The 22,916-nt window shown below is 39.3% G+C and overlaps 1 protein-coding gene and 1 non-coding gene across 2 annotated transcripts in view; both read right to left on the bottom strand.

Annotated features, from left to right (window-relative positions):
- The window catches only part of STMN2 (stathmin 2), a 59,323-nt gene extending 38,491 nt beyond the window's left edge, over window positions 1-20,832 (bottom strand). The window contains exon 1 of the mRNA XM_069601063.1: window positions 20,385-20,832. Within this exon, the coding sequence (XP_069457164.1) occupies window positions 20,385-20,403 (19 nt within the window). The 5' untranslated portion in view covers window positions 20,404-20,832. The remainder of the gene's footprint in view (window positions 1-20,384) is intronic.
- Window positions 5,639-5,710, bottom strand: TRNAY-GUA (transfer RNA tyrosine (anticodon GUA)). Its single transcript has one exon. It is a non-coding gene; the product is annotated as a tRNA-Tyr (tRNA).
- Window positions 20,833-22,916: the final 2,084 nt, after the last annotated feature.

The raw sequence follows: 22,916 nt of genomic DNA, 5'->3' as shown, positions 1-22,916 counted from the left end.
ACGGAGGTTTTGAAAGGTTAACATTTTGATCAGCCAAAGCAGCGTATTTTTTCTGTAGGAATAGATATCAAATCAAATCAAGGGACATTTAAGAAGGTCAAAGCTGTACAACCCATCATTGGATTTTACAGAAGCATATGAGACTCTTAAATTTCAATTCCACTGATAATTGGTCAAGCAGTTGTAACAAGGAAAAGAAACTGGGTGACCTGAATCAGCCCCTGTGGTCAAAATTGTAATAAAAGCAGTAAATTGTATCAACTTGGAACTTCACCTTACTCTTACTTCCAAGTCAAAGGTCTGTCGAGTTTAATGAGAATTTAATGATGCAGAGTGCTGTTCTTTTATCTTTCCCCGTGATGAAAGAAATTCTTGTAGTCTTACATGGAGACCAAACTAAACTGTGGTTTACACAGGAGTTATGGAAGCACTTTATTTTGTCTGCAAGTCAAGATTTTCTTACCAAGCCTAATTCTAGGTACCAAAGGATATACTTTTCTTAAGTCTCCAGCAGTAGTCACAAGACTAGGATGATAGCTAAATTGGTTGGGACTAAAATGAGAGAAAATCAGAGTGAAAGAACAGAGACTCTGTTCATCTGGTTGAGTGAAGTTCTCATGGAGCAACGGCTTTTTTTTCTCTTCTTCCCTGTGGTCTCCTGAACTGGAAAGTGTTAGTTGCTCAGCTGTGTCTGACTGTTTGCAACCCCATGGACTGTAACCCACCAGGCTCCACTGTCCATGGAATTCTCCAGGCAAGAATATTGGAGTAGGTTGCCATTCCCCTCCTCAGGGGATCTTCCTGACCCAGGGATCAAACCTGGGTCTCCTGCATTGCAGGCAAATTCTGTACCATCTGAGATACCACGGAAGGGCCCTTCAGGGGCTGCCATGATGTTCTCTGAATTGTGTCTTCAAAATGGCTAAATGTGACACCCAACTGATTTAAATCTTGTCCTATTACTTTTTAACATTTGACTGAGAGTAGAAAAATACCCTGTACCCATTCTTAATTCAGCAAAACTCATACTTCCTATGCAGACTGATTATGGTATAAATTCTAGAATCGAAAATGTTGTGGTCGTCAATGAGGAGGATATTGGTTTCTTTATTCTTTTTGTTGTCTTTCTCTAGAAAATAAGTCCTAGGTTCCCCTTCCCATGGATTTTAGAATTAAGCCTGACTGTGATTCATGTTTCTGAACTGCAAAAGGAAGTATAAAACTGCATATATGGTGAATTTCCTATTATATTCTCAGTGCAAGCAAGAACTTTCAGAAATGAAAAATGCAAGACTTTTATGACAAATGAGAAACAGAAAAAAATTGTAAGATTCACATAACTTTATCTCACTTAATGGGCCAGGTGACTTTTTCCTTGAATTGATCAGTGGTTTAGATGCTGAAGATACAATGAATTCAAAGGGAGTCCTCTCTGTCATTACAAGATGGGGTTGCTTATCTTCAGATAATGGAATATGCTAATTTACACAGAACATTAAGAAGAAAACAGTCTGATTAAGCAGGGATTCAGCAATAATTTGTGGGGCAATTCTTATTAGTTATGTGTGTGTGTGTGTGTGTGCGCGCGTGCGTGTGTGTGTGTGTGCGTGTGTGTGCGCGCGTGCACGTGCGTGCTGTGTCGCTTCAGTCGTGTCTGACTCTTTGTGACCCTGTGGACTATAGCCTGCTAAGCTCCCCTTTCCATGGGATTCTCCAGGAAAGAATACTGGAGTGAATTGCCATGAGCCACCTGGGAAGTCCCCTGTTAGTTATATCCTGATTTAATTCCTCTACCAATCTGAAAATTTGCTAGAAGTTGAAAGCATACTTCTTGAAGTTTTCACACAAACCTCTACTCCCTTGGAATGGTGGAATATTTCTATGCATTTGAAGAGTTCCATATCATTGTTTTAGTTCTGAATGGGTCTTAAAAAATCCTTACTACTTTTAATAGTTACTAGCATCAACTGAGAATAAAAGAAGCATTTAACTTACTGGTATTGTTAAATAATACTTAATAAGTTTCCATTGACTAGAATTCCTATCTGGGTAGTATACAAGCTGTATTTATAGCAGTCTCCCTAAAATTTTTCTTAGGAAATGGATGGTATATAAATGATTAATAGACAATATTTCAGGAAAAGGCCACAAAAGCCTCATATAGGAGCCAGTATTTTGCTTTTTTCTCAAAACCTAAGGAGAATGCTAGAGTCTTATTGTATGTAACATTTACTCACTAGTGCTCTATAAGTTGGATTTTCAAAGCACGTTGCTCAGAGTTCTCTTCTAGTCATCCATTCAAAAACTGTGTATTAAATGCCTAGGTAACTGGAGTAGGGAACAAAAACTGAGCAGTCAGGTAAATTTCTTCCCCTGAATGAAAACAAATCTTGTGACCTTGTTAGTCACACTTAAGTAATATGTCCTGCAGTCATTTTGTGTCATAGACAATAGAACAAACAAATAAATATTTAAAGAAAAACAGACACATTATCAAAATTTAGAACTCCTACCAATATTAAAAAACACAAATTAAGTGATACTCTTCTTGAATATCTCTGGGAACAGATGAAAGTACCAGAGCATTTGAAATGAATGTGAAGTCTCTTAATGGTATAGCTTCCACTGGGTGATTACCTCCAGCATCCATTTTCGAGGCAGCTAAACAGTGTGGAAGGAATTTCGAGGTTAACCTAAACATGCCATGGAAACTGCTTTCTGTTTTGAAAATCAAATGCTACTTCCTTAGGCTTTACCATGTAAAGACTCATTTTCTGAAATAGGATTCTTCCCATCATATACTTGAACTTACGTAAGTATAATTTTCTGCAAGGGATGAAAAGCAATATAAAAAGCAAGTAAGTAAAATGTCAGAAGCTTTTGAATTCCCAATTTTGGGTCATGACTGTTACAAACAAGATTAAAATATAAAAGGCAACTTGGTCCAAGAGAAGTTTTCTAAATTTTCTTTCTTTCACATCGTTTTGTTTTTTCTGGAAATTAAAGCTTTTCTAAGAAATGGTCATTTTCATCAGCACAAAAGTTTTATACGCTTGTACTAAGATGAATGTAGTTTTATTAAGTTATTGTTCTTTGCATGACAAAATATCCTTTTGCCTTTTGTTGTAATAAAGCAAATGGCTATAGAAAGGCTAAAGATACTGAAATTTGGGTTTTGATTTATTTGAAATAAGCAACATATGTCACAAAAAGTCCAGAAATATTTAAAAAGTAACTGTATGTTCTCTTAAGGGTGAATTTCACAATACACTCAACCTATAAGATACAAATAAAAATAACTGAGTGATCAGGAGAGTTTGTTCATACTTTGAGGAAGTATATTATTACTGAGGAAATAATGTAACAAAACATTATTATGTTCTGGTTATGCATTGTTTTTCTGCTTCTATGAAGTCTGGTTGACTTGAATTGGTGAGCACTATTTTGCAAAAACTTACTTTAAGATCATCAACATAAATATTATTAGGACTGCATTTTGTTTAATGCAGTTGGAATCACTAGCTAGCTATAGCATCTCAGAACTGGAAGGAAGAACAGAACTTTGAAGTCGTCTCAGAACTTAAGATTTTTATGTTAAGACTTTGGACAAGCTATTTAATTTCTCTGGATTTTTTTTTTTCTTCTCATTGATAGTTGGTATTCCCAAGCTCTGGAATTTTATGATTCTACAAATTTAGCAATTTTGTCTTTAAATGAATTAGCTTCTCATTATGTGCTGATTCATTCTTTTGTGTTTTCTTTGCTAAGGGTTTCCTTTATCTATCTTTTAAACAAATTATTTTAAGCCATTACATTTTTAAAGAAAAGGAAAACTTTCTCTTCATATTTTTGCTTTGTAAATTTTCCTCTTACCAAAACTTTGTATTTCATAATAAATATTTACATGATAGACACAAAATGTTACATATAATGTGATCCACAAAGCTACTTGTGGTTTGAATTTCAAATTGTCTAACTATTTGAGCAAACAACTTTACCCCATACTACATGGAAGATCTATTTTTGGCTTTAAATATGTATCTATTTTCACAATTAGGCAGACTAGGTGATGCAGAAAATGTAAGGTTTCGGATGCCATCTTGAGTTCTTTTTGAGTTTATAATACTCATTTCTAAGATATGAGAAAGATTACATATCATTACTGGTTGAGTGAGACCAGACTTATTTTTTTTACATAGCAAGTAGCCCTCGACTTGGTCATGAACATTCCTAATTAAAAACCTGAAGGCAAACTAGTATCAAGTGTTTGATCTGTCTAGATAAATATGAATAGGAATTTGGCATAATAAATTGCTGATATTATTTTAAAAATCACAGCTTGGTAATACATACTTATAGGCACAATATGGGTTTTCCTTTATGTTCTGTTTTCCCTAGATTTGTTCAGCCTAAACACATTCATGAAAAAGTGTACTTTTGGTTTGGGATATTGTTCACAAGTTCAAAGAATTGTCCAAGTAATAATGTATAGAGCAGGACAGAGGATCGGAATACCAGGTTAAGGTGAAAATTCAGAAATGTCTCTCATGGTTGTGACTTCCAAAACACAGAAGGGACTCAAACTTGATGGTTTCCATTGCAAGGGCCTTTGAGTCTCTTCTCCTTTGAAAGCCACAGTCCTATTCCTGGCTTGTTAAGCTTAGCCCTTGTTCCTTTACTGCTGCATTTGCTGTTAATCATTTCTTCCCAACCATATTTAAGGTTCTGAGGGTGAGAGAAGGTGTCTCATTTAATGTGTGCATATAGAGTTGTGTGAGGTAGTTGTGCTCAGTTGCGTCCAACTCTGTGTTACTCTATGGACTGTAGCCTGCCAGGCTCCTCTGTCCATGGGACTTTTCAGGCAAGAATACTGGAGTGGGCTGCCATTTCCTTCTCCAGGGATGTGGCAGTTAGTGTTCTATAAACGCTAATCTCTTGGTGGCTGAGCAGGGAGGAGCTGTCACCAGCTGCAAATGACACCAGCACCCCCCCCCCCCACACACACACCGTTCCCCTGTCCCCTCCCACCCCCCATCTCTCTGTGGCTCAGCTGGCTTCCCCACAGAGGATAGGTGAAGAGTGGGGGGTTAAGAGCCCAGATGTTGGACCCAGACTGAGCTCACTGATTCTCTTCAGTAAATTTACTAACTTCCTTTTATGCTGCAGACAGGAATTTCCATGCTTTGTGGTGGCCTGCCTCTGTCACTTAGCCCTTATCCCATAGCTGGAACTATGGCAATAGTTTCAAATGGTGCTAGTTAGTAACACAACAATAACTGCTCAGTTTCCAGGCAAAATTTAAGCAACCAGCTCACCCTGTCTTTCATAAGGTCAACTTCACAGCTGGTAAGCACGTCCCTCTATGTAAGGAGAAAAAAAGAGGCAGGTAAATGTCTCCTCTGCATTCATTTATAGGTTCTGTTGCTTTTCTGGGCTTCCCTGGTGGCTCAGCTGGTAAAGAATCCACCTGCAATGCAGGAGACCCTGGTTCGATCCCCGGGTTGGAAGATCCCCTGGAGAAGAGAATGGCAACCCACTCCAGTATTCTGGCCTGGAGAACTGACTGCCAGGCTCCGCTCCATGGGATTTGCCAGGCAAGAATACTGGAGTGGGTTGCCATTTCCTTCTCCAGGGAATCTTCCCAACCCAGGGATTGAACCTGGGTCTCCTGCATTACAGGCAGACTCTTTACCAGCTGAGCCACCAGGGAAGCCCATGATACTGACAAAAGATGAATAAATATTACCTTGGCATAATAGAAAAAAAATAAGAAGATTTACGCTCTAGTTTAGGATCTATCCAACTTTAACAAATTTACTAAACCTTCTAAATATGAGTTAATCCAAAAAAATGGGGGTAGGATAAGATATCATTGTCGAGACTGAATTAAATGATGTTTTGCGAAACCGAAGTGCTAACTAGTATAAGATATTGTTACAAAGATTAATCCTCTCTAGCATGTTCTTTGTTTTTTGACTTTTGAAGTCCTGCAGAGTGTGGCTATAGTGAAATGCTGTGGCATTTTTCTTCTTGTAATTCTGAGACTTCACTTCATCCTTATCAAATTACTGAACACAAATGGAGCCCCTGCTGTGTCCAAGGGAGGCTGTAAGCACTGTTGCCCATGCAGGTTCCGGGGTCAGATTGATTTGTTTCAAATCCTAGCCCGAGCACCTACGAGCTGTGGGTGACTTGCCCTCCCTCCCTTGCCCACCTGTGAAATGGGGATGGTAATAATCTTAAGGTATTTGGCCCAGTGTCACTACACTCAGCACACTAAATACTCAATGCACATTAGCCAACAGTATTATTACTGCCAGCCATGAGGGGAGATGAGGTGCATGAAATGTGGTTCTGGCCTAAAAGAAACCCTTAGTATAGTTGCATATAAGACAAATAATGTCTGTAGCAACACACAAAGTCAACAACCATTCTTGGCAAGGCAGTTGGAGCAAATAGAGGGAGCTTGAGACCTGAAACCTGCCTCTGCCCTGAACAATGTATGTGACTTTGACAAAGTTACAGAACTTCCTGTGGCTTCTCCCTTCCTTCCTTGTCAAGTGGGGATAATGAAACCTGTTTAAGAGTTGACATAAAAATGAAATAGGAAAAAGGGCAGAGGGGTATGTGACATGTCCCTGGTTCATGCATAGTAGGAGGCCGATAAACGACAGGGAATATGATGACCACAGAAAGTTGCTACAAGTCAGTATGTGGCTAATTGCCTAGTGCATTGCTAAATGGTAAACCTGTAGAGTTCACAGGAAGAAAGATCAAGGAGAGCTAGATTTGAAGTTGATTTGCAAAGCCTGCTTACTCTTTGTTTCTAGGAGACCAAACTCTTTTTCAGAAGCAGTTCTGAGAAATCTTATTTGACTTAGCTGACTGGTCCTCACTCCATGTATTCAGCGTTCACTTCTAAAATTTATCAAAAGTGATAAAATGTTGGCTATTTGTTGTCAGTAGCAGCAAAAGTGGGTAGGCATTTATTCTTTTCAGCTATGTAAGCAAGTTGTAAAATTCATTGCTTTCTCCCAATTTATGTATTTTTCTGCGATTCTTTTACTGACAACGAAGCGTGTGTGTGCGTTAGTCACTCAGCCATGTGCAACTCTTTGCAACCCCATGGATTGTAGCCTGCCAGGCTCATCTGTCCATGGAACTCTCCAGGCAAGAATACTGGAATAAGTTGCCATTTCCTTCTTCAGAGGAGCTACATGAACCAGGGATTGAATCCACGCCTTTTGAATTGCAGGCAGATTCTTTACCACCTAAGCCACCAGGGAAACCCCAACACACACACAGCAGCGAAAGTGGGTATGCGTTTATTCTTTTCAGCTCTGCAAGCAGGTAATAAAATTCATTGTGCTCTCCCAAGTTACATTTTTCTGCGACTGTTCTCTTGCATGTGTTGGAATATAGCTTCCTGAAACTCAAAACCCCAATACAGACTGCTACTGTGTATGCTTAAAAAATTCATCTTAAGAAAAATTTCAGCAGGTGGAATTCAATTCTTTCAAAGCAGCTTAATTCAATATTTCTTCAATGTTAATGCTGAACTTATAAAAAATGTTCATCTTAGATACTGCATTGCATTTTCTTTTATTCTACTACTAAGCTCTTTTAAAAACCAAGTGTTTTGTTAATGGAAGAGATGCAGGTCTTTTCTCTGTACTTTCGTGTTTTGGTTAGGCATTTGGAACCTTGTTTGACTTTTTAAGGTGAGAGAATATCTACATTTTCTTTACAGCTTAATTTTTCTACTCAGTGTAATATATTATAACCCTGTGAGTGTTTAAATTGTAAATTTAATTGTACAATTAATTACAATTACAATTGTAATTGTAAATTGCTTTCATATAAAGCTCCTCCTTTGTCATTATTTCTTGTTTATGAGAGAGTAGAAAGATGATATTTTATCATCTGCATTTTATGGCCTATAAATGTGAACAATATGGAGCATTTTTATATGTAGATGGCAGTCATCAACAGTATCTAATTTGTCAAAGGACTACACTACACTTGTAAATGTAAACATGTTTCTATTCATATGCCTACAATTATGTCATAAATATAATTCCAGGCTTATGTACCATATATTTATATGAATTGATGGATTGGAGGCAAAACAAAATAGTGATAATGCCCCTTTAAGTCAGTAGTCAATTATGCTCCCTTAAGTCTCTAACGTCAGATGTTAGATGAATGCTAATCTTACTTATTTATTGTAATTATTTAAATAATAACATTCCACTAATATTTTATAGTGTTTTACTGAGCAGTACTTGGAACACTATTGATTGAAAAGGTATTATTTTTATGAATGACTTGGAGAACACTACCAAACTGTACATCTCTGTATCCATTTGCCCATAGAGTTATCTAAGGAGTATTCTGTTTTTACTGCTTGGCTCTAGTTATTTTTGTTGTGCTTATTTACTAATGGGTGGAGAGTAGGAAGGCTAAATTGGTCCAGGTAAGAAATATCTGAAGTTATTCCTGAAAGAAAAGATCTAGCTGAAGGATGGGTGTTGAAATGGAAGGGAGCAGGAGGGTTCTAGGTAGGGAGGAAATAGAAGAAATAGGAAAGAGAGATTATGAAATAGTCAAGTGATGTCAGATTTGGATAAAACTGATGGGCTGATAAGACCTTAAGAACAAGAGAGTCTGTGTGTGTGTCTGAGTGTGGCATGTGATATAATTTCCCCCAAAACTGACAGGTTAATAACCTTTTTAAGCACAAGAGACTGCTCTCCAAGAAAATTCAGTGAGGACTTTTACATTTTAATGCTTCTGGAATCAGTTTTTATTTCTACTGAATATGCTATTTTATGTTGATGAGCCTTACTAGGTAGGCAAGAGGGTTAGTTTTATTCATGCTATATATATATTTGAGGGAGGATGAGATATGAAATACAACAGGGAAACATGAGATGAGAAATAAATTCAGAAGAAATGCATTGGATTGGCCAAAAAGTTTGCTCAGGTTTTCTCTAACATCTTATGGAAAAACCTGAATGAACTTATTGGCCAACCCAATACTTTTGATTCTGGCATTTCCTGGAATGGATTTATCTTAGAGATATATGATATTGGCAGCTGTTTCTTAAATATTGTTATCAGTTCTCCCTCTACCACAAAGAATTATTTAGTAATGATCATTTCCTAAATTCCAAGTAATTCTAGTAGATTTGTTATTATATGTAAAATTTACAAAGTAAAATAATTTAGTTGTTTAAATTAATATTTTTGTTTACTATTTTCATCATCCATTGAAGGTGTCAGGGAAGGGGATTACTATTTGGATTGTGAAGTGAAAGTCGCTTAGTCATGTCCAATTCTTTGCAACCCCATGGACTGTAGCCTACCAGGCTCCTCTGTCCATGGAATTCTCCAGGCAAGAATACTGGAGTGGGTAGTTGTTCCCTTCTCTAGGGGATCGAACCCAGGTCTCTCGCATTGCAGGCAGATTCTTTACTGTTTGAGCCAACAGGGAAGCCTGTGATGGATTTGGATTATGAAATACTTAATATTGAATTGTTTACTTAACCTCTCAACAACCATGTGATTTTCTAAAAATCAAAGTATAGTTGATTTCCAACACTGCAATAGTTTCGGGTGTACAGAACAGGGATTTAGTATTTTTTCATATTATACTCCATTACAGGTTATAAGATAATGGCTGTAATTCCTTGTGCTATACAGTATATCCTTACTTATTTTATACATAGTAGTTTGTATCTGTTCATCCCATACCCCTGATTTGTCCCTCCGCTCTCCCCTTTCTCCTTTGGTAACCATGAACTTGCCTTCTATGTCTGTGTGTTTGTTTCTGGTTTGCATGTATGCAAAAATATCATTTGTACTTTTTTTAGGTTCCACATATAAGTGATATCATACAGTATTTGCCTTTTTCTGTCTGACAACAACCGTGTAATTTAGGTGGTATTATTTTTCCCTGAGATATATTGTGAGATATGATTGAGAAAATGGCAGTATAGAGATGATAATTCACTCAAGGATTATCAGATAGTGAATAGATGGGTCAAGACTTAAACCTATGTCCATCTAACCCCCATATCCACTTCTGATCTGCCAGAGGTGCCTTAATAGCCTTTGGGTGGATCTCTGTTCTTCCTAATTGACGGTCTTAGTGTATCATGTACTGTATTATAATAATACTTCAGGGTGCTGCTGCTGCTGCTGCTGCTGCTGAGTCGCTTCAGTCGTGTCCGACTCTGTGCGACCCCACAGACGGCAGCCTACTAGGCTCCCCCGTCCCTGGGATTCTCCAGGCAAGAACACTGGAGTGGGTTGCCATTTCCTTCTCCAATGCATGAAAGTGAAAAGCGAAAGTGAAGTCGCTCAGTCGTGCCCGACTCTTAGCGACCCCATGGACTGCAGCCCACCAGGCTCCTCCATCCATGGAATTTTCCAGGCAAGAGTGCTGGAGTGGGGTGCCATTGCCTTCTCCATACTTCAGGGTAGTATAGCAAAATTGTTAAAATGGCAGACACTTCTATGTATAGTTATAAGCTATTATTACTGGTTATTATTATTATTTTTTGGATGTTCAGGGTCCTGTTTTCTTCAAAAAACTAAATTCTCCAACGGTGAGGACCATGATTATTTATATTTTTTTTACAACACCTTGCATAGGCATCAGAATGGAATGGGTGCTTGAATCTATTTTAATTAATGCCATTAACCAATAATAACTTTAGACTGAAGGCAAACCCACTCAATGCCTGCCTTTCTTCACTTGTGCATATTTCATTACTGGACAGGAGAAAAAGTGCTCAACTTTATTAGCTTACTTAATTATATATTATCATAACATATCTAAAACAGATGTGATATGTATGATATATATCATAGATATCGTGTCTAATCTAATTCTACCTAATCATATAATCTTAAGATATGCAATGTATATTAGATATCTACATCTTTTTATTGAAGTATAATTGACTTTAATATTATATTAATGTCAGGTGAACAACATATTGATTCAATATTTTTACACATTATAAAATGATTCCCACAATAAGTTTAGTTACCATCTGTCATCATGTATAACAAAGTTATTACAATATTATTGACTATATTACCTATGTTGTACATCATATTCCTGTGCTTTATTTATTTTATAACTGAAAATTTGTACTTAATGTTTCTCACCTATTTTGCCCAATCCTGCACCCCCTTACCTATCTATGAATTTTTATTTTGTTTTATAGATTTCATATATCAGTAAAATCATATACAGGTCTAATAAAGATGTGTATTTTTACTAGACCTGTGTTCTAATAAAGAGATATGTATATAAAGGTCTAATAAAGATATATACATATCTTGATTACACATATAAATATGTATAATAATAAAATATATTATATATACCATATATATGTTATATGTACTATTACATGTATAATGCAATGTGTTCTGGCTCTAAAGCTTATCATATGTAAACTTGCTTAAGGAAGTTTTCTGAGCATTTTTAAACAGAGTAACATGTATACTATGCTCATTTCATAGGGAGTATTTGAAAGTTAAAAAGGATGGAGCTTGTGAATATTTTCTGAGAACCACAAGGTCCCATAATGATAGGTCATGCTAATTCTTCTTTTGAACATTTTCAATCTTCTATGTTTACCTGCTTCTTTTTTAATTGTAAAAGGAAAAAGTAGGTCAGAAGTAGAATGAACAGATGACTTTTAAAGTAACAGGAGTCTTGGATCATGCAACCTGGACATCAAAAGACTAGAATCAGCTCGTGGTATTTCACGTGTTTGAACAACTACTGTGAGAAGGGTGCTAACTGACACTGCTCAGATAAAGCTAAGACTTAAATAACAATAGACATTAGTGTGTTAGGAAAAAAAGCAGCATGGAGTAGTAAAGACAAGTCTGAATGTTCTGTAGCAGGGTTCTAAGGCAGGCTGCATAGCCTCCCTCCAATTGCTTGACGTGACCAGTGCTCCTCCCCGTTAAGAGTCTAGAACTGTTAAGCAGTAACATCTTGATATGATATTCTCATCTTGTCTCAGTTCTGAAACAGCATTTTATAGATTGAACTTCATCATGTGAGTTAGGCTTCTATTTACTAGAAAGCCCAAACTGAAAGACTGTTACTAGGCTTACTGTAATCAGTTTTGGAACAAAACTGGCTCCATTATGATTGCTTTTAAAAGGGGGAAAAAAAATCTTCCAAGATAGGGAGTAGAATGAAAATCTAAACTTTAAAATACTTTCTTGTGCAAGTATCTGTGGAACTAAGTCTAGATGAATTTCATCAGTTTCTTTTTATACTGATAGAGACATATAACCAAAAGATCGACAGATTCATATCACTGATGATTTACTGTTATACTTAGTACTTGTGCTAACGAATGATAAACAATCTGACGTCTGAAGTACAATTACTCCAGAAGAATAACTGCTAAATAAGCATTCTTATAGCCACCACTTTATGATTTAAAAAATCAATTCCAGAAAGCATTACATTTAATGTACTATGCAAGAACTATAATTATCTATGTTTGGTCACAAAAACAAATTTTTGGAATCTTATAATTTTTCAAAGTATTAAATATTTTAATCTGGAGGTCAACAAAATTACAAATGAGAAAAACCTTAACATTTTGGTTATGGTTTTATGTGTGTGTGGCTTCTTTTCTTAAGTACAATTCCTCGAGAAGCTATATTTCCAGATGACTAGCAAAATGATTGCTGAGATGCATTAATTAACCTTTACATTCACATAAAAGTGTTTTGCAAGAACAAATGAACACAAATTGTTATCTTTAATCACAACTAATAAAAATGGGCTATATAAACACAGATTTTACTACTGCAGATGTCTCCTTGACAAATGACAGGACCTGATTCCTTTATTAAAAGATAATTTAAAATGTGTCACAGGTGATTCAGAACCTTCTCACAGATCAATCTTGTCTGCCTGTCTGCTTTTGAGATAATATGATGGAGAAATCTTCAAGTAATGTCTAATGGTTATACTCAATGTGGATACCACTGCTGTATCTCTCTTTTAGCTCTGGATTTATTTCATAAAACAAAATATTAAAATTATACATCTAGGGCCTATGGAGACAGCTGAGAGTCCATTTGAAATGTGTCAACCAGGATGACACTGATTAGATTAAGATTTTTTTTTTTCAAGAAAGAAAATCATTGTGTCCACATGAGAAGTCCCTGCTGTGCTCTCAGCTGAGGCTTCAGAAAGCCAGGTGGTGCCATACATTACAGCCCCCAAGGTCTCATAGCTCTCTTTCTCCAAAAGCCTGAATCATGGCAATTACTGTAATAAGCCCCAGGTTAGCTATTATAACGAGTCATTAATTTGAAGGTGTTTCATCTTCAAGGTGCTTCTGTGCTCAGAAAGGATGAGCCCATTGGGCCTGTTAAACAAAATGGTGGTGTCACTGGTTCAAACCCCATTGAGAAAACCTCTGACATGTAAGGTTACCCATTAAAGATGAAGATTCTGGAGACACCTGGGTTCAAATTCTGGGTCTGAGTAACTATGTGACCTTGGGAAAATCATTCCTCTTCTCTGGGCCTCAGTTTCCTCATCTGTAATGGTACTGACTGTTGAGGAAGCCTGGATAATGAAATGTGTGAAGTGTTTAGTGTCTAGCATGTTATGTATGCTATGTAAGGATGAAATCAATAAAGTAATTTCTTATAGACACTCTGAAATTTACTTCTATGCCAGAAAAATGACTCTTGAAAACAACCAGCATCATAGGAAAACTATTGATTGAAGGACCAATCAGCAAGTTTTTTTTGGCTCAGTTTTCAGGACCACTAGTTTAGATTTTTTTGTTATGTCCTGATGAAGTACACATCCAGCTATCAAGACTGCTAGGATTAAATGTTCAAAACACGTATTACGTTAATAATGCTGTCTTCTTCCCTTTGAAATGTACTAGGAGTTGCAAAAAGGGAAAGTTTCCTAGCTTTTGAGAGACCTGAAATGGACAGGAGGAAGAAAAGAATGGATAACCTTGAGGCTTACTCCAACTTCACAGAGAAAAACAGTGTATTGTACTATCTCTGGTCAGCTTTATTTTGGGACCGTGTTTTTAATGCCCTATTTGGGAAATAGTAAATCTATAATTTGAGATATTTCATGCATAGTACCTTTTCTATGCATAGTATTTCATGCATAGTATCAGGATAGCATTTCCAGACATGCAATTTTTACATGGTCAACAACCCACTGCATGGAAGGACTGATGTAGGATATCTTTGATGATATTCCTTGACAGCATATTTCTTTACCTCTAGGTCACCTTTTTAGAAAGTCACTATTGAATAACAGAAGTCCCTTATTAGTTTACATAAGCAGATAACAGACACATAATTTGTTTTCAAATACCCATCCATGCTCAGTAGATTATTAATAATTTGCTAATATGGTATCCAGGAAGAAATGCTCTTAGATAATTTGGTAAGTGCTAAATGCAGGATATATTGAGAGAAAATTTTAGTGTTGCTAGATCCTCCTTGTTAATTTCTTTAGTGTGTGGAGTCCTGGCAATGAATTAGTCCAGTGTGGTAAATGGGGTTACAGACTTTTGCACAACATTCCACAAGTAAAAGGTTCTGATTGAACTTTTTGTTCTGCATATTGTTTTGTGAATGACAGGAATGAACATTATTGATCTGTCATCCTTCTCAACTGTACCGCAAGTTACGTTCTGTTCTTATACACACGCAGGTACATACACATGCACAAATTCTTATTTCCACATTCTCCTGAAGGTCTTCTGCTGAGTCCTGCAATATACGAATATATTTAAAAGTCCAATTAAAAGAGAATGGATGGCACAGAACACAGAACTCCCAGAGGAATAAAATCCCTAAGTGTATGAGATTGGAGGTGAAATATTTTGTAAAGATTGCCATAGACTTGAAAATGTTAAGACATAATGTCAGAGCTTACTGTGGAAGGTACATATATATCACAGTTTTATATTTCTTAAATCAATGTATTTAGTGGTTAGAATCAGCATCTTCTGGGAACTTGTTAAGAATGCAGAATATCTGGCTTCAACCAGACCTACTCTATTAAAATTTGCATTTTAATGAAAGTCAGGGGTAATTCACATGCCCATTAAATCTGGGAAGCATAGTAATATGAACTGATTAAATATTTTATGGTTGGATTTTAGTTACATGAAATATAAGAGAAAAAGAATTCCTTACCAATGCAAACATTAAAAAAAATCCAATTTTGATAATCCTAAAAATTGGTTTATGCTTATCTGTTTCTTATTTCATTAAAATTAACATCAATTTTCTACTGAACTAATAAAACTACTACATGGGGATACTCAATAATTATTGAAAGCTGACAAAACATTAGATTTAAATATTCGAGCTGAAATCACACTGGATTTAATTTAAAAGAGATATCCTTTAAATGGAAAAAAACCTGAAAAAGAAGGAAACAGTAACAGCCAATTGGGGGATGGGGGAGCCCTCTCAGTATCACATTGCATCTGTCTGCTTTAGCCACTAACTTGCAACATCCCTGAAGGTGGAGAGTGACATTCAGTTGCGTCCACAGCAATAAGCACATTTTAAATAAATGAATAAGTAAACAGTGTTTTTTAAAAATTAATTTATTTAAACATTGAAACATTCTGTACCTATATAATCTTGATATTACTACTGACCACTGTCTACTATGTATCCACTCCCCAGATAATATAAATGACATTACAATAACAATGTAATGATACTAGAAAAGTAAAATCATCAGAGGCTTAACCAGGACCTACACCTACTTCCTGAACTGAACACCTACTTTCAGATTGTTAAGATGGCTCATTTCATGTCTCCTTGAAAAAGTGCACAAACCCTTTTCATTCACTAGGTTAAGCATGACATTAACTTATCCAATAAGCAAGTGAAATGCTTCAGGTAAAATAAGTTATTATAATAAATAGCAAGTATTTGAAACGGGGCTTAAATAAGCAAGTAAGATTTGCTTATTTAAGCAAATTTAATATTAAAATAAGCAAATCTACTTTTTTTGAGAACATGATTGCCCTCTAGTGGTGTGAAAAGTTAATGCAGGCGCCAAGCTTTTCCAGTTCGAAGAACCAGCAAAGAGCCTTGGTTCTGGAAACATCTGGGTCGCTGGCTAATTCTGTATTTTTTTTCTTTTTTCGAAAATTTCTTGCGTTTTTCATATAAGGTCACAGATTGTGTGACAACAGAATAATGTGTATTTGTCTCAGACCACCGGGGAAACTAGAGTGAATTGGAGTTAAATATCAGCTGCCTGGGGTGACCACACCCAAAAAGGGTAGCCCTCGGCTCTGAGGCCAGCTTCCTCCAGCCTCTGTGAGCAACGAGCTGGTGGGAGTGGGGCTCGGGTGGGGTAAGTGTATAGTTGGCTGGAATAAAAAAACACATTTATTGATAAATCAGGCATTTTCTTAAAAAAGGTTTGGATTTATCAATGACAAAAATTTTAATTAATTATGCAATTGATTTATCTTCCATTTCATTTTGAATTTTACAGATTTAGCTTAAAAATTCTGCTTGATAGCTACAACTAGATAATCACAGAATTGAGTAATTATTTTGATCTTAAATTACAGGGAAGAAAACTATTTCATTGCATGAACTGGCTTTATGACACTTTATGAGAGGACATTTCTTGAATCTGAGAAAAATGTAACCTCTTGCAGCATTTCACCACTGAGAACGAATTATTTGATGTAAGACATAATGTGTCAAATGCTTATTGCATGTTCTATCCATTAATAATTAAAAAATACAAAAGTAAGCAAACGCATTTTGAATGTAACAATACAACTCTGCTAAAAATGTTAATGATTAAGGGCAGAGACAATTGCTCTGACAATAAAAATACTCCTTTTCTCCTTAGAATAATTTAGTACAAATCTGTAAGTCACACCACAAAAGCATGATTACTTTTAATTAACTTTAATTTAAAAGTTGCAGATTTTAATATGACAAACCATCCAATCTTAATTATCACTGAAAATTTTATTTTCTTTCAGGTAAGACAACCACCAGCAAATGTATCAATTTATATCATTAAAACAGCTACTTGCCTTTGGCTACACTGAGTCAGTAATGCTTACTGTAGGCTCAGCTTACTTGCCTGGTATGAACTATACATATAAGATTAAATGATAAGCTACTGCTATTTCTCTTTCCATCTTATCCTGAAATTTTGACCAAATCCTCCTCTTTCCACTTCCAGTTATTTATGTATCCATTTAGAAGGTGTCCACTTCATTAGAGACGGTAACAGGGAGTATTATATGCATCAAGTACAATCATGCTGAATACAATAATTGTTTAATGAATCAGGAGAAAGCATCCGCCCTGGTGATTAATTGATTATGTGTTGGAACTGGAATGATTTCAAAATCCATTATTTTAATAACGCAGAGGTTGTACTTCTTTTCCTGATTTGCTTACTCATGGCAGAAAGGGCCCTTGCATTTGTCGTATTTGGGGTGGAATTTTTATTAATGGAACGATGGCTACCGTTTCACGACCCACGTTTCTGTGCAAAATTGAGTTTCAAAAATAAAAAAGAAACAATTAAAATTTTGTGCATAACGTACGTTGATATGTTTATAGATATGGCCTATGGAATACAAGTGCTAAGATCATAATATTTCAATTATATATTAATATTGCAGCCACAAACAATTCTCTGCAGAGAATATTCCAGCAATCTTTGGCACACAAGCCCTGCCCTTAGCAAGCACCTTCACTTATGAATATACAAAATCCCTACAACAACCAAACATGTACTTGTTTTATAAAGTATAATTAAAGAAGAAATGCATTCTTTTCTGGGAGAGGGGAGTTGGGAATAGGAGGAAGAAAAGCTAGCGCAGCAAGGGTTAATCCTCATTGAAATGCGATCATTCAAACCGTTTGAACAAATATGGCACCTGAGTCATCAAACAATAATAATTTGAAATAACAGCAGTAATACTGATGATGGTGATGAGTTTGCAGAAGCCCTCCTGCAGCAGAAACCTCTCGGTGGGGGTGCAGAGCGCAGAGCCAGATCGCCCCCAGCCCCCATTCTCTGACCCTTTCCCGACTTGAGGGCGAAACACGACTGGGGGGAGCTGGGGTAGTTCAGGACACTGCGTAGAAACCGGTCTCCTGGGCTGCACCCACGGGGGCGAGCGCCCAGCTCCGGGGAGGGGCGCGCAGGGCGCGGCGCGGGGCTCTGCAGGGCTGGCTGCGATCCACTCGCCTGCTCGCCAAGTGCGCCCCCATCCGGTCAGCCGCTGTCGGGTCTGCGCCCCAGCTGGGAAGGGTGGGGCCGAGCCCTCGCTCGAGGAGCGAGGGTCTCTCGCACCAAGACCACCCAAGGGGTTTCCACCTGAACAGGGCGTGAGTCGTGTGCTTCGGCTGGGGGAAGCAATCCCAGGCTCCCTGGACTGTGGGAGGGCAAGAGAAGCGCCCCTCGCACTCCTGGAAAGGGGTCACCTCTGCGGCCCGCGGCCGGCTAGGGTGGGGCCGCGCCTTTGTGTGGCCGGGCGGGGCTCGGGCCGGCCTCTCTGCAGAGCCACTCCGTGGGCTGGGAGCGGCTCCGAGCCCGGACTCCGAGCAACGTCCGGGGTCTGCGCACATCGAGGGGCGTCCTGTCTGTTCTAGACCGCGGGGCTGGAAAAGAGGGCTATAGAACTGCAGATCGCTCTAGGGCCCCCTCCTCAGCCCCCTTCCCCTTTGCCAAGAATCTGACCCGGAGGTCTCCTGGGCTCCTCCTGGGAGGGTGGGGCAGGGCGAAGTGGTCCAGAGGAAACCTCTTTCGCCTCTTTTCCCTTCTCCGCATCCCGCTCCGGGGGAGGGGTGCTTCCAGCCGCCGCCTGAGCTCCAGCCCCTCCCTGCCTGTCCCCGGGGGCCACTGAGGGGCCCTAGAGGCGCAAGACCCAGGGGTTGGGGTTGGAGGCCTTGGATCCGGAACCTCGTTTGGTATCTGTCTCTTGATACCGGCTGAGCCTATGAAAATTGCGGATGTTTGGCACTGTTTGACCTACAAAACTGTTATATCACTTGGCTCAGTTAAAGACCTTGACCTCTTTTGTATCTGAATTATTATGTGTACTCATATCTAGCTTCCAAAAGCTTTTCCCCCCCACCGATCAAATTAATGAAGCAAGAATTTATCGCGTTTAAGTCTAATCACCCTAAGTGATGTGGTTTTGAAAAGAAAAATGTTTAACCCACTTTTCTCCTCTTCTCTCTATAAACAGAACAATGAGGCCAGGGTGGGGAAGGCGGGGTAATGGCCAGGTCTCACTCGGAAGCCGAGGCTGGGAGTCTGGAGCGCGAGGAGCGGGGCGTGGCGTCGCTGTCTACCCAGGGCTGGGCTCCAGGCTTCGCGCTGCGCTCCGCACCCGTGCCCCCCTGTACGCGGGAGATGCTGCACCCGGTGGGGGGGGGGGGGCGGGGGCAGGGCGCCGGCGCGGCTCGCACAGGGTGGGGCAGTCCGCATTGTGTGCCCCGCGCTGCAGGTGCCTTCCCCCCGCCCACCTCCCCACTCCCCCCCCCCCCCCCCCCGGGACGGCTAGTCTTCACACAAAGAAACCCCACCCCAGCGCCTGCGAAACCGCTGTCCCTCCCTAACCGCGCGCTTCCCCGCCCCTGCAGCTGCCCACCCGCGCCCTCTGTGCCCTCCCGACTTCCTTTCTCCATCCCCTCCCTCTCCCTAAAACAAAGGAGTGTAGGTCTCCCCGCAACCCCGCCCCGCGCCTTTACCTCCCCACACCGCGCGCCCCAGGACTAGCGGTTTTTGCCACCAGACAATACCATAAAATTTGCCCGGTTGTTCACCCGCCTCCCCTCGTCTCCACCCATCTTCCAAACAGCCTAGATGGGACCACTTTGACTTTACATTTTTCTTTTTCCTTTCTCCCATCCTCTTTCCTCTTCCCTATTTTCTTACTTTCTTAATCTTTAACTAGAGAAGAAATAAAGGACGTTACAAAGCACTTTCCAAAATGTCCCTTAACCGCATTTAAGGCATATAGTTAAGGTAGCCCCCTCCCCCCACGGCTAAGCCTTAATTTTAAATATGGAAACAGAATAAATTCGCTCCCCATGGGACGGCGACTTACCTGCTTCCACCTTAAAAAAAAATCCTTAGCTTTAGATTTTCAAAGATCCCCTCTTTGCCCTCCCTCAAACCCCGGAGCTGCCTCTATCCTTCCCAATTCTTACGTTACCAGTTATGTCTTTTCTTCTAGAAAATGATCTCCGAATGCCTTCTAAGCTCTAACAGAAAAGGTAAGAGGTGGGCTTCAGGTGGAGCCGAGAAAGAACGAGGCGCGATGCCTTACCCATTGCTGTTTTAGCCATTGTAGGGATGTGCAGATGCTGAGCGGTGGCGAAGGCGGAGGGTCCGGCTACAGCAGCGCAGAGAGCGAGAGAGAAGACTGAATAAGGCACTGAGTCTGCAGAGTGGGACCGTGCGAGAGAAAGAGCAAGAGGCAGGAGCCCATGAATAATTATCACTCAGAAGCTCAAGCAGATTGGCTCCCAAGGTCCCCTGACATGACTCCCGCAGAGTCAGAATCTCCAAGCATTAAATATTGATCGTCCAATGGTGCTGGAGTACAAAGTACCAGAATGCAGTTTGAAATGGAAATCAGTCCTTCCCAGGCAGCTCCCCCCGTTTTGGGGGCCTGATAGTACAGTCCAAGTAGAGTGGAGCCTTAGCCCAGAATCCTTCTAGGAGCTAAGAACTGGGCTGTACCTACCTAGGAGCCAGGAGGCTTGACTTGATTCACACTTGTTTCATTGCACAAATAGACATAGGAAAAAGGAAAGGGTTTCAGAGGCCTGAGAAGTCTTCCCAACCTGCCGACTGTTGGAAACGTCTATTTAGACATTGTTTTTACTTGCTCGTGTTTTCTCTTTCACCTTTGGCCTTGTCTTCGGTAGATTCTAGTCTCTCAGGGTGACCCCATGTCTGGCTGTGGTGACAACTAAAAGCAGAAAGGCATGATTGTCACTTGTCTTCTAGCACAGCTGAACTTAAATGTCTCTGGACTCCTGGGGATCTCTCAGCAGAGCAAGATCTGGTGCTTTCTACTTTTGGCACACAAGGAATGGGCTGCTGGGTTGCTAGGGAATAGGGACAAGTAGTTGTCTCTCTGGGGACTTTGGGAAGATGAGAGTTAACGTCCTGTCCAACGGGTAACAGGGCAGAGCCAGAATGACTGACTGACTTGAGCATTGGAGGAGCCACAGGTGGGTGGATGCTATGGTGCCCTGGAGATATAGGATTACACCATTTGAAACCTCAGTGACCTTTCCAGGGCTCTAAGGAGAACCATTTACACTGAAAGCTTAGTGGAGTTGTAAAGTGTGATCTGGAACAAGATTTTTTCCCTGAGATCCAGAGTCACTGTTGATACAGGGCAGAGAAAGGTGGGTCCATGTTTCAGGCTGAGCAGTGCGAGGACTCGGAGAAGGCAATGGCACCCCACTCCAGTTCTCTTGCCTGGAAAATCCCATGGACGGAGGAGCCTGGAAGGCTGCAGTCCATGGGGTCGCTGAGGGTCGGACCCAACTGAGCGACTTCACTTTCACTTTTCACTTTCCTGCATTGGAGAAGGAAATGGCAACCCACTCCAGTGTTCTTGCTTGGAGAATCCCAGGGACAGGGGAGCCTGGTGGGCTGCCGTCTATGGGGTCGCACAGAGTTGGACACGACTGAAGCAACTTAGCAGCAGCAGCAGCAGTGTGAGGACCTCTGAGACTGGTTGCAGAAAGTGATTTTTCATTATGAGCCAGATAGTCATTAATTCCTTCCTACTCACTAAATGAATGCCATTCATTAATTCATTCTTTCTCACTTGACTCTCATGAATATTTATTGAGCATTTACCATGTACCAAGCTCTGAGGACAAGGTAGTGAGCAAGATTTTAGGACTTGTTCACATGGACCTCATGGACTTTTTTTTTTTTTTTTAATTTATTGAACTATATTTGAATTGCAATGTTGGGCTTATTACTGTTGTGCAACAAAGAAACTCAGTTATAATGTGTATATATATATAGTTATATATGTACACACACACACACATATACATTCTTTTTCATACGATTTCCATTATGGTTTATCACAGCATATTGAATATAGTTGCCTGTGCTATATAGTAGGACCTTGTTGTTTATCCACCTTATGTATACCATTTTGGATCTGCTATTCCTAAGCCCTCTCTCCTACCCTCTCCCACCCATCTCCCCTTCAGCAACCACTCGTCTTATTCTTTATGTCCCTGATTTTGTTTCTGTTTTATAGACAGGTTCATTGGATTCCTATCATGGTTATTACTTTGTTTTTCTGACTGACTTCACTTAGGATGATAATGTCTCATTGCATCATGGAGTTTTTAATTATGGGTAATTTAACTTTTCTGTGACTTCACTAAAACTTCCTTAAACCTAAGTCCATCCAGAGTCTGTGGTTTTGACATTTGAGAAATAGACAAATAATCTCTAATCCTGTTGTATTTTAAAGCTAAAAGATTAGTGCGTTGTTGAAATCAGATACATGTACAAAAGTTTGGCAAGTTTTTAATTTTATAGAAATGGTTAGAATTTTTCTCATAAGCTGTCTTATGAGATAAGGTTTTAGCAGCTTTCTGTCAAACCACCTTTCAATTTCTTTCCAGCCTCAGGAATAATATGCAGTTTTGAATGCATAACACCATTTGAAACGAACAGGGTACTCTCCTTGGTGCTGAAATAAATATCATCCTCTCCTATTGTAAGACATTTTTAACTCAATGGATATCTTGCTGAATGATAGAAAGCTACAGGAGCACGTGCAGTTCTGACCTGCTGAATCACAAGAAAAATA

This window comes from Ovis canadensis, chromosome 9 (genome assembly GCF_042477335.2).
Source record: "Ovis canadensis isolate MfBH-ARS-UI-01 breed Bighorn chromosome 9, ARS-UI_OviCan_v2, whole genome shotgun sequence".
NCBI classification, from domain to species: domain Eukaryota; kingdom Metazoa; phylum Chordata; class Mammalia; order Artiodactyla; family Bovidae; genus Ovis; species Ovis canadensis.
This window is presented reverse-complemented; position numbering and strand designations above follow the sequence as displayed.